The following is a 14,154-nucleotide window of genomic DNA, read 5'->3' on the forward strand; positions in this document are numbered from 1 at the left end:
GTGCAACTCCTGGGTGTACAATTAAAAATACATTTGAATGCATTACAGTACAATGATAGAACACATAAAATACCCGAGAAGACATAATAAAAGCCTAGCTATAACAACTATCAAACTTAGTCTGGCAGAACCATAATGGGCTCTCATAGGCCAGGAATGCTCTTGGCATACCCAAATCGGCTCTTGTTTTATTTCAAGGGCAGGTCATTCCAGAGTAGAGATGACTAAAAGCAAAGCAAAGCAAAACTTCTCTTTCTCCTGGGTGTCAAATGAAGATCACCTGAGGTCGTAGGAGAAGGGAAGCCCGCGGGATGTGGCCTGCAGACTGTTCTTCTCTGTCTTTCTCTGTCATAGACTCCTAGAGCTGGAAGGGACCTTAGAGGTCATCTAGTCCAACCCCCTTTGCCCAAGGCTGGAGTCCTTATATACTGTGCCAGCCAAATGGTTGTCCAATCTTTTCTTGAAAACCTCCAGTCTCCATTCTTCTTGCATTTCCCTCTCTTCTTTCCCCAGAAAGGAATACTTGAAATGAATTGGTTTTTGTAAGGGCCCAGGACTGCCCAAATGTCATGTTCTTGCTATTAACGGCAGTCATAGGATAGTGGGGTATTTGTTGTTGTCGTTGTTGCTGGGTTTTTTTTTTTGAAAGATAATGGTGTAGAGCCAGGGGTCTTCAAACTTGGCCCTTTTATGACTTGTGGACTTCAACTCCTAGAATTCCTCAGCCAGCCTGGCTGAGGAATTCTGGGAGTTGAAGTCCACAAGTCATAAAAGGGCCAAGTTTGAAGACCCCTGGTGTAGACAGAATGCAAAGCTGAAAGGAAAGCAGGAAATTAGAAGGCAAAGGCAAACAGATTAAATGAGGATAAAGCTTTAAATCAATTTAAATATTCATTTTCACAAGTGGCAAATAGAGAAAAAGAAAAGTTTTGTTGCAGGCATCAATTCACCAGCAACAAATCAGGAAGTGGAAACACACACACACACACACGCACAAACACACACACACACACAGACAGACATATATGAAGATAATTATATGAGAGATTAAAAAATGGTTGATGAGAGTTTATATTTAGCCATAATGCCAAACAATCAATTTTCCATGATGAGTGAGAGTTATTTTTGACCCTTGTTCGCCTTTTGGGGGGGGGGGGAAGAACAGCTTGCCATCCTTTTGCTAGAGTGTCAAGAAGGCTGCCCTACTAAACAAGCCGTGATTAACTCGGAAAAAGTGCAACATAAAGGTTTTAATTTATATCCTGCTGGGAGACAAGGAAAGTTGGGGGTCCCTTGGTAGATCTTCTGGAGATCTTTTATGATGCGCTTAGCCCTTCTGTGTATGCATGATTTTTACCAAGACTATGAGCTAATAAAGATGGACTTTATGATTTTTCCTGAAGCTCTTTTTAATGGTTCTTTTTTTAAAGAAAAGGTCAGCCTGTGGCTGCTATTACAACTAAGTTGGAGACATTTGAACTATGTAGTAGTAGTAAATATTGCATTTGGTGCCTCTCCTGCCAGGGAGATGGAGAAACAGGAGTCATAATTAGAAGGTCAAAAGAGGACAAAGAAGACCAGATTCAAATCTCAAACATGACAGGTTTTTAAGAAGAGGTTAGATAGTCACTTATCTGAATTGGTATAGATTCTCCTGCTTGAGCAGGGGGCTGGACTAGAAGACCTCCAAGGTCCCTTCCAGATTCTATTCTATTCTATTCTATTCTATTCTATTCTATTCTATTCTATTCTATTCTATTCTATTCTATTCTATTCTATTCTATTCTATTCTATTCTATTCTATTCTATTCTATTCTATTCTATTCTATTCTATTCTATTCTATTTATTCTATTCCTAGTCTAGTCTAGTCTAGTCTAGTCTATAATTCTGTCCTGTCCTGTCCTGTTCTGTCCTATCGTATCCTGTCCTGTCCTGTCCTGTCCTGTCCTGTCCTATCCTGTCCTATCCTATCCTATCCTATCCTATCCTATCCTATCCTATCCTATCCTATCCTATCCTATCCTATCCTATCCTATCCTATCCTATCCTATCCTATCCTATCCTATCCTATCCTATCCTATCCTATTTTCATGTCAGAAGCACCAACTCGCTTCTGGGTTGAAAGATTAGCTGGTGACATCACTGTTGTCCAGGGGAACATCCAGGAGGGGACTCCTTACATGTCCCTAGCAGGAGCCGGAATGAAGGATGGGAGCTCCCCCTGACCCAGGGCAGCATTCTGGTCTCCGACAGGGACTCCCTAATCTCCAAGCCAGCGTCGTAACCGGGCCCGCCTAACTGTGATATTCAATCATTTGCTATCACTCCACCCAGCCAACTTTACACAACTGTTTGAGCGTAAACTGGGATGTTTGGGCAAGGAGAACCACACAAACTAATGTTCTTCCTCCTCCTTCTCCAGTCCTCCTTCTTTAGATGTTGTGCCTTAGGCTATGGTGCCCTGGCCATGTCCACGTAAAGGTTGTTCCTTCGGGTTCTTTATAGTAGATGGCATCTACAGAACAGGCTTCTCTCTTGTTTTGACTGACTGAATGATCAACTGCATCAGAACATCTTTTGGTAGAATAGGCAGGTAAAAATGATTTGGCCAAATGCATAAATAAAGTTTTTTCTTCTCTCTGACTCACCTCAGGTGGAAGTAGGTGGAGAGAATGAACAAAGGTTGGGAAGAGAAGTCTTGATTTATGTCTGACTTCCACCAGCCAACTGGGATAAACAAAAGTCCAAGGATAATAGCTGCTCTGGCATCTTTCCCCCCCATTTTTCTATTAGGTCTATCTATATTATAGAGAGAGAGAGATATACATTCTCCGCTTTATTTCATTCTCTCCATAAAAGCTAACAACTGAGCAGCATTAACCTTTACGAACAGAGCAAGGAAAACTGCCATAAAGTTGACGTAAATAAACCTTGGCCTGGGAAGACAGTTCCTGGTCTTGTGGATAAAATGCTTCTTCGTAGCCCCAAAGGTGCTTTTTTTTTGAGGGGTGACTGGACTTTCTTGGTTTTTCCTTGAAGACATTTCGCTGCTCATCCAAGGAGCTTCTTCAGTTCTGGCTCAGTCTTCAGTCAGAGCTGAAGAAGCTTCTCAAACGAGAAGCGAAACTTCTTTGAGAAAAAAGCAAGGAAGTCCAGTCGCCCCTTGAAAAAAGCACCTTTGGGGCAACTGTGACCTGGAGGGCGGAGAATTTCCGTAGCAGCTGAGCAAGGATGTACGAGGCTTGGATGTACGAGGCGTGTGGAGATGTGCGTGTGAGGGAGCTTGGTTGTTGGGCGAATTCCAGTGACAAGCAATCCACGACCACCATGGATCCCAACATTTCCGTGGCTAAGCCACACGTTTGTTAAGTGAATTTTGCCCCACTTTACGACCTTCCTTGCCACAACTGTTAAGTGAGTCATTGCCGTTATTAAGTTAGTACAACGGTTGTTAAGCGAATCTGGCTCCCCCCATTGACTTCGCTTATAGGAAAGGGGGTTACGTGACCCCCTCAGGACACTGAAACCGCCTAACAGTGAGGACAATTAACCAGTGGAACAGCTTGCCTCCAGAAATCGTGGGCGCTCCATCACTGGAGGTTTTCAAGAAGAGACTGGACAGTCACTTGTCTGAGATGGTATAGGTTCTCCTACTTGAGTAGGGGGCTGGACTAGAAGACCTCCAAGGTCCCTTCCAGCTCTATTCTATTCTATTCTATTCTATTCTATTCTATTCTATTCTATTCTATTCTATTCTATTCTATTCTATTCTATTCTATTCTATTCCTATTCCTATTCCTATTCTATTCTATTCTATTCTATTCTATTCTATTCTATTCTATTCTATTCTATTCTATTCTATTCTATTCTATTCTATTCTATTCTATTCTATTCTATTCTATTCTTACTCTTAATCTTAATCTTCTATTCTATTCTATTCTATTCTATTCTATTCTATTCTATTCTATTCTATTCTATTCTATTCTATTCTATTCTATTCTATTCTATTCGAAATACAGAACAGTTTCCAAGCATCTGAATTTCGATCATGTGACCCTGAGGATGCTGCAATGGGTGTGAAAAACGGTCATCAGTCACCTTTTTCAGTGCCATTGTAACTTTGAATGGTCACTAAATGACCTGTGTAAGTCGAGGACTACCTGGACATTTCTAGCCCCAAACAAACAAAATCCTCTTGGTTGCCTGATGAAAGTCACATACCGGGGTGGGGGGTGGGGGAGGGCAGGGAGGGGATATAGAAGAACTTGATAATTCTTGTACCTAACGTTCCACCTTCAGCGATTGATTGATGATGATTAATTGCCATGAAATCTGTGTTGAGTTTTTGCAGCTACATAGATAACGTCTCTCCAAGGTGATTCTCTTGCCAGATGCTTGCAGGCAATTCTGTGGCGCGTTCAACGATGTACCACTTTCATTATTTTTGTGCAAAATATCAAGTCTCTTTTTAGGTGGAGTGACTTTATGGACCTGGCCTCAAATTTTCTGGGCAACAAAGCAGAGATACTGTCTGGCTGTCTTCTTCTGGGGACTTTCTTGTATTCCAACTCAGAGTCCTGGAGTTTTGCTCCTAATCTTCCATTTTGAAATCAGCCAAGATTGGTGAGGTGCTGGTATAATACAGTTTCCCCCCCCCCCTGTGAAACGAGGCTAGACAACTGGGGAAAAAAAGTTAACCTCTAGATTTGGGGGGGGGGATACAATTTATAGAATCCCTTATCACTGACCACTGTTATCTAGAGTTTATAGGAACTTCGAGCTTATCAGAGAGAGCTCCTAGAATTAAGGAGAAATTTCCTGACAGTGAGAACAATTAATCAGTGGAAAAGCTTGCTTTAAAAGTTGTGGGTGCTCGAACACTGGAGGTTTTTAAGAAGAAACTGGACCGCATTTGTCTGAAATGGTATAGGGTCTCTTGCTTGAGCAGGGGGCTGGACTAGAAGACCTCCAAGGTCCCTTCCAGCTCTGTTTTTCTGTAATTCTGTAAGACCTTCAGATGAGATGATCTTGCTCTCCTTACCCAATATGATTGGGGTCTATGTCCATCTCCATCACCATCTTGGGTGGCCTGGGTATCTGAGGGACTATCTTGTTCTTCTTTGGTGTCTGCCATCTTTTTCGACCTGATAGAGTTGACATATTTCAGGTACTATGAATTAAAGGGTCGTCTGATGGGATCCAGGAGATGGACCTTCTCAGTTATAGAATCTGGAAAAATATCCTCTAGAAGTCAACATGGATCTTGACAAAAACTCACTTGAGTCTTGAGTGAGGATGGATGTTGCATGTTGGTCAAAATAGTGTTTTTCAGACTTGGCCAGTTTAAGATGTATGGACGTCATCTTCCAGAATTCTCTAGCCCCCATGCAGCAAAACACTGGACTAGATGTTTATGGAGATTCTCAATCATCCAGACCATGGTTCTCCCAAAAGTGCTGGTTTTTCTTCCCCAAAAGGCAACTGGATTTTCTTGTTTTCTTTTTTCCTTTGCAAACATTTTGCTTCTCATCCAAGAATTCTGGTCTAGATGTTTTATTCTCCTCTAGATATTCATCGTTATTTTCATTTTTATATTGTTCCTTGCTGTTTTTAGTGATAAACATTATGGACCCAGCAGCCTTACATAAATTGGATAAATAATAAATGAATAATAAAATAAATATGGATATGCATGTCTGTATGTCTTGTGTATATATGAATGATAGGCCATAAAGGGGAAAATAAGAGCTAACCAGATGTTAGGAAACATCTGTCGGATTTCAAAGCTGCGTCTTCAATAAACATAGCTTAGGAAAAAGTCCTTCAGAACTCAGAGGAAATAAACACATACGGTTTGGTTGGATAGCAGTCAAATTTATGGGGATTTTTGTTGTTGTTGTTTTTAAAAAGGTAGAGATAGCCATCTTGGATTGCATATTAGTTTGAAAGAGAAAGCAGTGGGTGAATTGTTTAAAATATAGATCTGAACAATGTCACTTAGATTCATTGTTCCATTCATGAAGCTGCTGTTGGCTAAAAAAAGGAAGCTCTTTTTAGGACCCACAACAGCTTAATTCGGTGTAAAATGTTGGGCTAGGGGTTGTTGTTGTTAGCTGCGAAGTCGTGTCTGACCCATCGTGACCCTATGGACAACGTTCCTCCAAGCCTTCCTGTCCTCTACCATCTTCTGGAGTCCATTTAAGCTCACGCTAGGGGTTGGTGTGCCCCAATAATTCCTTTCTCTCTCATTCTTTTGGCTGCCACAAATGTTTTATTTGCTGTTTCAAGATAAAATCCATGCAAATTGCAATACTAGACCCATAGATCAGGTTTATTGCCAGGCAGAACAGTAGGTATAAGACCACATTATGGTTTCATTCATCCCCATAAGCAAAAAAAATGATATTATGCCTCTCTCACAGATGGATGGATTCATACATCATGGGTAAAAACAGCCACTCTAGCGTGTGAACGTGTTTTCTCGCTGAACATGTAGGGCAAGTCCCCCAAAATGGCATTTTACGATATTGCTAAATATCGTAAAGCATGGTTGAATAAAAACCACATCCTAGCATCATGGCTCAACCTGTTTTGTGTCTCTTGATGGCAAAAAGATGCTTTTGTGCCAAAGGGAACTTAATTGTTCCATTGTTATTCTTTAGGGACGCGGTGGCTCAGTGGGTTAGGACGCTGAGCTTGTCGATCAGAAGGTTGGCAGTTTGGTGGGTCGAATCCCGAGTGCCGCATAGCAGAGTGAGCGCCTGTTACTCGTCCCAGCTTCTGCCAACCTAGCAGTTCGAAAGCACGTAAAAATGCAAGTAGAAAAACAGGGACCACTACGGTGGGAAGGTCACAGCGTTCCGTGCGCCTTTGGCGTCTAGTCATGCCGGCCACATGACCACGGAGACGTCCTCGGACAAGCGCTGGCTCTTCGGCTTTGAAACGGAGATGAGCACCGGCCCCTAGAGTCGGAAACGACTAGCACACATGTGCGGGGGAACCTTTACCGTTTACCTTTTACTACCTCCAACAGCTAGATGGTTTAGCATATCATCTGAACAAGACTAGTGTTTCAAAAAAGAAGGATGTAGTGCTCTCTGTTTTGTTGCAGACGTCTCATTACCAACTAGGTAACCTCATCAATGCTAGAAGGGAGTCGGGTGTGCAGAGTGAAAGAGGAGGACTATGGGGTCCTTGATGCTCTCTGAACTTGGTTGTTTTCTTGCAGATGTTTCATTACCCGACATCATAAGTGCCAGAAGGGAGAAGGGTTTGCAGAGTGAAAGAGGAGGACTCTGGGGTCTTTGGTGTTCTCTGAACTTGGCTGTTTTGTTGCAGACATCTCATCACCCAACTAGGTAACATCATCAGTGCTAGAAGGAAGTGGGATTTGATCTCTGTCTAAATACAAGTGGCTTGCTCCACTCGCTTCTAGCACTGCTGATGTTACCTAATTTGGGTAATGAAACATCTGCAAGAAAATAACAAAGCCCAGAGGGCACCAAGGACCCTTCATTTCGACCCTGAGCTACAAATATTCTCCTTATAAAAGAAAGACGTCCCAGTTAATTTTGTTTTCCGAAGCAGACGAAAGCTCTTCCCAAAAGCTTATTTTCTAAGTGCCGGGAAGAGAAAATCCTCCCAGTTTATTTTTGTTTTTGACATTCGAGCCTGCGAGAGACTGTGGTTTGATATGTTGTTTGTTTGTTCTTAAAAAGCTGCGGCTCCATTTTTTTTCCTCCATCAGCCTCTCCTTGTCAACATGGCTTTTATATATTAGATTTCGTTTTTTCTTCAAATTTCTTCCACCTGCAGGCAAAGAAGGATTCATTCCTTTTGCGTTTCTTTCTGGGTCTGGTAACTGCCTGAAGATGAGATATTGCTTTGTTGTCAGTAAATAAATGATTTCTGACCATGTAGATAAGCTGGATAAGAAAAACAGAAATAAGATTTTGCACGAAATCACCTGCCGGTCAATAAAAACTATAAGTGATAAAAGGCATGAGTGGCATTTTTCTATCTTAAAACACCCCATTGCTACCTGGTTAACAAGGCTAAGAACTTAAAAGTTAGGCATAGCAGGAAATCAGATTCTTATTAAAGGTAACTCTTTAAAAATCCATGAACGAGCATGGCTGATTTCATCCCAAAGATGGATTACAACTTGGGATCAGGGGAAAATGTGAGAGTTTGGCTTTAGACATCAAAATGAAAGGCGAGATTCAGGGTTGAGATAATAACCAGGAGACAATCTGTAACAAGAACCAGGCCCAGCTTACCAGATTCTACAATATTACTATCCTTATCCAGCTGGCAACTTGATAGCCACCGAAGAAATCAAACCTTGGATGTTAGGAATTTCCAAAAAAAAAAGACCAATTACCAAAATTGTTGGAAGACATAATTACAGATTTTTTAAAAACACCTTCTAAGAGTACAAGTAATCTTCAACTTACAACCCTTTGTTTCATTACAACAGCACTGGGGAAAAAATAACCTAGGACAGGTTTTTTTCGTGCTGATGACCGTTGCGGCATCCCCAGGGTCAAGAGATCAAAATTCGGACTCTTCGGACTCCTATTGACGACAGTCTCAGGGTCTCTGGTGTGTGTGTGTGTGTGTGTGTCACGCAACCCCCTTTTGTGATCTACTGACAAGCAAAGTCAGCAGGGGAAGCCAGATTTGCTGAACAACCACGTTACGAACTTAACAACCGCAGCGATTCGCTTACCGAGAGTTGCAAGGAAGGCAGTTTAATTGGGGCGAGGCGAAACCTCCCTTAGCCGATGTCTCACTTAATGACAGAGATGTTGGGCTGTAGCAGTATGATGGGAGGGGAGGGGGAGTCAAAATGGCAGCAGCAGGATGTCCTGTTCCGTGTCGCTTGCTGTTGGCCGGACAAGGGCAGCTGGTTAGCGAGGGGGGAAGGAGTAAAAAAAAAAATAGGCCAGTCTCGGGACCGCTGTAGATGCATCGGAAGGCCAGGAAATAAATAATAAAGCAGACATCAGGAAATAAGTAATGCTAAACAGATGCCAGGAGGCATCTCCCTCACTTTGAGGTTCCAGCCTTAAATAAACACAGTTCAGAAAAACTCTTTGAAGTTGGGAGGCAGTAAATAAGCACGGGAGGTCTTGGTGGTGACAGTTTATCATCCTAGAATATTTTTTTTTTAAAAAAAAAAAAAGCTCAAAGAAGGAGAGGTTGTCACTTACTGACCCGATTTGCGACTTCCCTTTTAGTTCCCCTCGCTTTGAGCCTCTCCACCCCACCCTCCACCCCCCCACCCCGCTCAGCGAGAGGTACCAGTTCAGAAAGAGGAAACTAGCAGACTGCAAAAGAAGAGTTCTTTCTGCGTTGGGAACTTTATTTCTGCAGGATCCTCCTATTCTGCTTGAAGCTTTCTGTTTACTTTTAAAATAGGAACACGCACCAGATATTCCTTTCCCCCCCCCCCCGCCGTCTAAAAAAAAAAGACTACCTAACGAGAGTTTAGGGTGCAAATGATTTCAGATTGTGTGAATTCTGTGGGTTGCAGAGGAGCAGGAAGTCCAAACAATCAAAATGGAGGCTCTAAATGGTGTGATCCAGGTTAAAAATCTCCCCCCCCCGCCCTCATAATAACTTACTTATGGAGAAGATGAGTCTTATGTTTCTTTCAGAATAAACAGATAACTGGTGCGTGTGTGTGTGTGTTTGTGTGTGTGTGCGTGTGTGTGTGTGTCCCAAATGGGCTTCACAGACCAGACACATCCGCAACGATCTTCACAGATTGCACCAAAGTATAATTTTTAGTGTAGCAGCAAGGAGATAGGATTAAATAGATGACTAATGAATTACTAGTGAGTCAGTGTGAAGGAATGGTGAAGGTGTTGGACTACAGGTGAGGGCATACAGATTCTGGTCCATCATCAGAGATGGAAGCTGACCTAGAGATAGTCTCTTTCTCTCTCCATCTATATGTTTGTCTGCATCCATCCATCCATTTCCTTCCATAATCTACCTCTATCCATTTCTCTCTCTCTGCGTCTCCACCCATCCATCCATCTCTATCTATAATCTATCTCTATCCATATCTATCTTTCCATCCATCCATCCTCTATCCATCCTCTACTTCTATCCATCTCTCTCTCTCCATCCATCCATCCATCCATCCATCCATCCATCCATCTCCATCCATACTCTTACCTCTATCCATCTCTCTCTGTCTCTCCATCTATCTGTCTCAATCCATCCATCCATCTCCCTCCATAATTACCTCTATCCATCTCCCTCTCCTTCCATCCATCCATCTATCCATCTCCATCCATCCATCCATCTCCATCCATAATCTACCTCTATCCATCTCTCTCTCTCCATCCATCCATCTCCATCCATAATCTACCTCTATCCATCTCTCTCTCCTTCCATCCATCCATCCATCCATCCATCTCCATCCATCCATCCATCCATCCATCCATCCATCTCCATCCATAATCTACCCCTATCCATCCCTCTCTCTCACACACACCCCATTACTCAATTCCTCTATGTTAGTCAGGATCAGGCAACCATTAACCAGGGAGCAGAAGGGGAGGAAAAAGCTAGTTTGTCAAAAACATGCTATTTTGAAAAACTTAGAGGAGCTTGTGGATCTTACTCTTCCTCATCTTTGTGACTTGAAGCGGGGCAGAGTGTGTTTCCTTTTATGTATAAATAGGCAATGCATGGACCGGGAGAAACACGACATTCGACAAACAAAACAATTTAAATTCCCTGAGTCTTGACCTGGTGGTTAGGTAGTTAGATGATATGCCGTTTCCATTTTTTTTCATCATATCGTGATTATTTATTGACTTAAATATAGAGAGAAACTTATCTATCTATCTGTTTATAGATCTCTCTCACCGCAGCTTCCTCGTCAGCCCAGCCCACCCTTCCCCGGCTGGTCCTCAGTTTTTGTGGCTGATTTTCTGCTTGTTCGAAACGTAAGGGAGAATCGTCTGAGTACTTTTGTCCGACACGGTTTGGGTGCCGCTGTTCCGTGTCAACTTCCGGACTTGGCCGCTGTCAAGATGAGGGGACCGTCGCATTGCCGTCTTGGCCACTAACGCCCCCTTCTGAGTTGTCTCATGGGGCTCCTCCGGAGGATCGTCCCGAAGGGGCCCGCTGTCCGCCTCCTCATCGTCATCACAGCACAAAGCATGGTAGAGGACTTTGTCACTAAAACGCACCCTCTCCCTGGTGCCCGGCGTCCTCTGAGGTTGAGTTTTGTGACTTGGTGCGGAGCTGAACGCTTCCTCGCTGGAAGAGTCTGGGGTTTCGATCCGAGGTCCATTGGAGATCAACACCCCACCATTCATGAGCTGGTAGTCAGGCTGGTGCCCTGGCGGCTGCTGTGGTTGTGGTTGCTGCTGCTGCTGCTGCTGCTGCTCCGACCCATCGCCTGAATCGGAAGGGGTGGAGGCCTCAAGGAAGGAGCAAAATTCCCAGCTGTCAGAGAGGATGTCCGAGGTCATGAAATCCAGGTGCCCAAGGTCAAACAGGCCTCCCCCTTTCTCACTGCTGGAGGTACTGCTCACCGTGGTGGTGGTCCAGTCGTCGGGCTCCAGTTCAAACTCAAAGTCTGAGGTCAACTTGTCAATCTGGCTGACCACCTAATGGGCAGAGAGAAAGAGGAGCTGGTTAAGACCCACAGAATAGTGTTGGGCATCTCTGCAAGCAACCTTTTCGCCCGCTTTCAGTCTGTTTCAACACGGCCTCCCTACTCCATGGAGAGGGTCCTCGGCAACCTTCGGCAAGGCCGAGACTTCAAATCAATTTAATTTCATGCATTTCAATGTAGGGGGCCACATGATTCCAAACAAGTGCCAGAAGCTTTGGAGCAAAATTCTTCTTGTTGCCAGCCAACAGGCTAATAGCCCCTTTGGCCAAGCATCACGGGACCTGTGGTTTAATTTGTTCAAAGGGAAGGGGCATCAGGTTGGAGAAAGCTCATTTCATTAAAAAAAACAACAACACCCATCTTCAGGCTTAAAAATCAGATGAAGTCGGAAAGGTAAGCACTAATAAGGGCTCAAGAAAGAGCATCCTACTACTTATTTCCTCCGTTTAAACTATTAATTTGGTGTAGGGTTAAGGTGCTGCCCTAGAAACCAGGAGACAGAGAGTTTTAGTCCTGCCTTAGGCATAAACATTGGCTGGGTGGCCTTAGGCCTATCACCAGGAGGTGGAGAGTTCTAGTCCTGCTTTAGGCAGGAAAGCTGGCTGGGTGAGTTTGGGCCAATCACCACGAGATGGAGAGTTCTAGTCCCACCTTAGGCATGAAAGCCGGCGGGGTGACTTTGGGCCAATCACAAGAAGATAGATCTAGTCCTACTTTAGACATGAATGCCAGCTGAGTAACTTTAAGCCTGTCCCTCTTATCCAGCCCAGCCCACCTCACAGGGCCGCTGTTGTGTGGAAAATAGGAAGAGGAAGGAATATTAGGTATGTTCACCCCCTTGAGTTTCTTGTAAAGTGATAAAAATGAAATAAATTATTTTTAACCAGACAGCAGAGCACCGTAGTCCTAGCGCATCGGATGACCTGTAGAGCCCATCGCGAAAAGCATGACCTTCCCAGCCTCGATTCACGGTGGTTATTCCATCACTTTCCCTTTTCCCCACCCCCTCTAATCCTGGGACAGGACGAGAGCCCCCCCTTGTGAGGGATAACGTAAAGCCACGCCAGCCTTGTGGCTTTCTAACCAGCCTTCTTCTGCTCTCCAGCGTACGGAGAACACGGGAGACGTAAGGTCATGCAGAGCCGATGGCTTTTTAGAGCAGGAATTAAGCTTTCAACAATCGCTTTGAGCCTACCCAGACCAAATTCATTTTGACCGTGAAGAATTTCTTTTTGGGAAAATCTTGTACGCTTTCAAGAGGAGAGCAAAAAATATGCCTCCAACCTCAACATCGCGGCTTTGCTCTCTTCTTAACAAAGGGAAAGAGAAGGGTGGCGCCACACTGACACGAAGGAATGGACATGGCAAAGGTTTTCATTGAAAGGAGGGGGGAAAAAGGGATATATTTTAGGCGCCGGCTTATTGGTACAAGATGCTTTAAGCGGCAATGTCTCTTCATCAAGAGAATCTATTTTTTAAATGAAGGTGGGGAAAAAAATCAATCTCGACATTAATACTCATCATCATAGAATGCCAAGCTTCCAATAACCGATTCCTTTTCTTCTTCTTTCTGTTTGTATTTTGTTTTTGTTTTTAAAAAAGGAGCTGTGGGTTGCTACAAAATGAAAAAAAAGAGAGAGAGAGAGATGAAAAGAAAAAGTCGCAGCGTATCGCTTTCTGCTCTACCGTGGAGAATATAGTTATGCCATTAATTGAAGCATCAGAGAGAATTTAAATGATAGCTACACTGGTCAAGGCAAGCTAAAGGCCTCAGATGAAGAGACAGAATGCAGCTCTTCTGTAAGACGGCGGTGAAAGATTTTCATAATGGGGGGGGTGACCTAATCATCACCATTATTGGCAGGGAAAGGTTCACATTTTACCAATGGAAGGGAATTGTCTTCTTCTTATTCATGTTCTTCTATTAAGGTAAATCTCAGGTTCAATTATTTAAGTAAAGGTGTTGAGAGTCTGGAAAAAGTGCAGAGAAGAGCAGCAAAGATAATTAGGGGACTGAAGGCTAAAACATATGAAGAACGGTTGCAGGAACTGGGCATCGCTAGTCTAAAGTAAAGAAGGACTAGGGATAGCATGGTAATATTTGGGGGGCTGCCACAAAGAAGAGGGGGTCAACCTATTCTCCAAAGCATCTGAAGGCAAGACAAGAAACAATGGATGGAAACTAATCAAGGAGAGAAGCAACCTAGAACTGAGGAGAAACAGTGAGAACAATTAACCAGTGGAACAACCTGCCTCCAGAAGTTGTGGGTGTTCCAACACTGGAGGTTTTTAAGAAGAGACTGGACAACCATTTGTCTAAAATAGTCTAGGGTCTCCTGCTTCAGCAGGGGGTTGGACTAGAAGACCTCCAAGGTCCCTTCCAACTGTTATTCTGTTAAATCTGTCCCATAGACGTTCTCTAATTTTCCCCCAAGTTGAGCTGTCCATGGTACTGAAACATAATTCTTCTCTGCAGAATAAAAAGGTAAAGGTAAAGGTTCCCCCGCAC

The 14,154-nt window shown here is 43.5% G+C and overlaps 1 protein-coding gene across 1 annotated transcript in view; it reads right to left on the reverse strand.

Annotated features, from left to right (window-relative positions):
- Positions 1–10,932: 10,932 nt before the first annotated feature.
- INSYN1 (inhibitory synaptic factor 1) overlaps positions 10,933–14,154 on the reverse strand; it is a gene marked incomplete at both ends in the record, with an annotated part of 46,183 nt that continues 42,961 nt past the window's right edge. Inside the window, one exon of the mRNA XM_081337088.1 lies at positions 10,933–11,637. Within this exon, the coding sequence (XP_081193214.1) occupies positions 10,933–11,637 (705 nt within the window). The remainder of the gene's footprint in view (positions 11,638–14,154) is intronic.

Source organism: Vipera berus (genome assembly GCF_964194415.1).
Source record: "Vipera berus genome assembly, chromosome: 12".
NCBI classification, from domain to species: Eukaryota; Metazoa; Chordata; class Lepidosauria; order Squamata; family Viperidae; genus Vipera; species Vipera berus.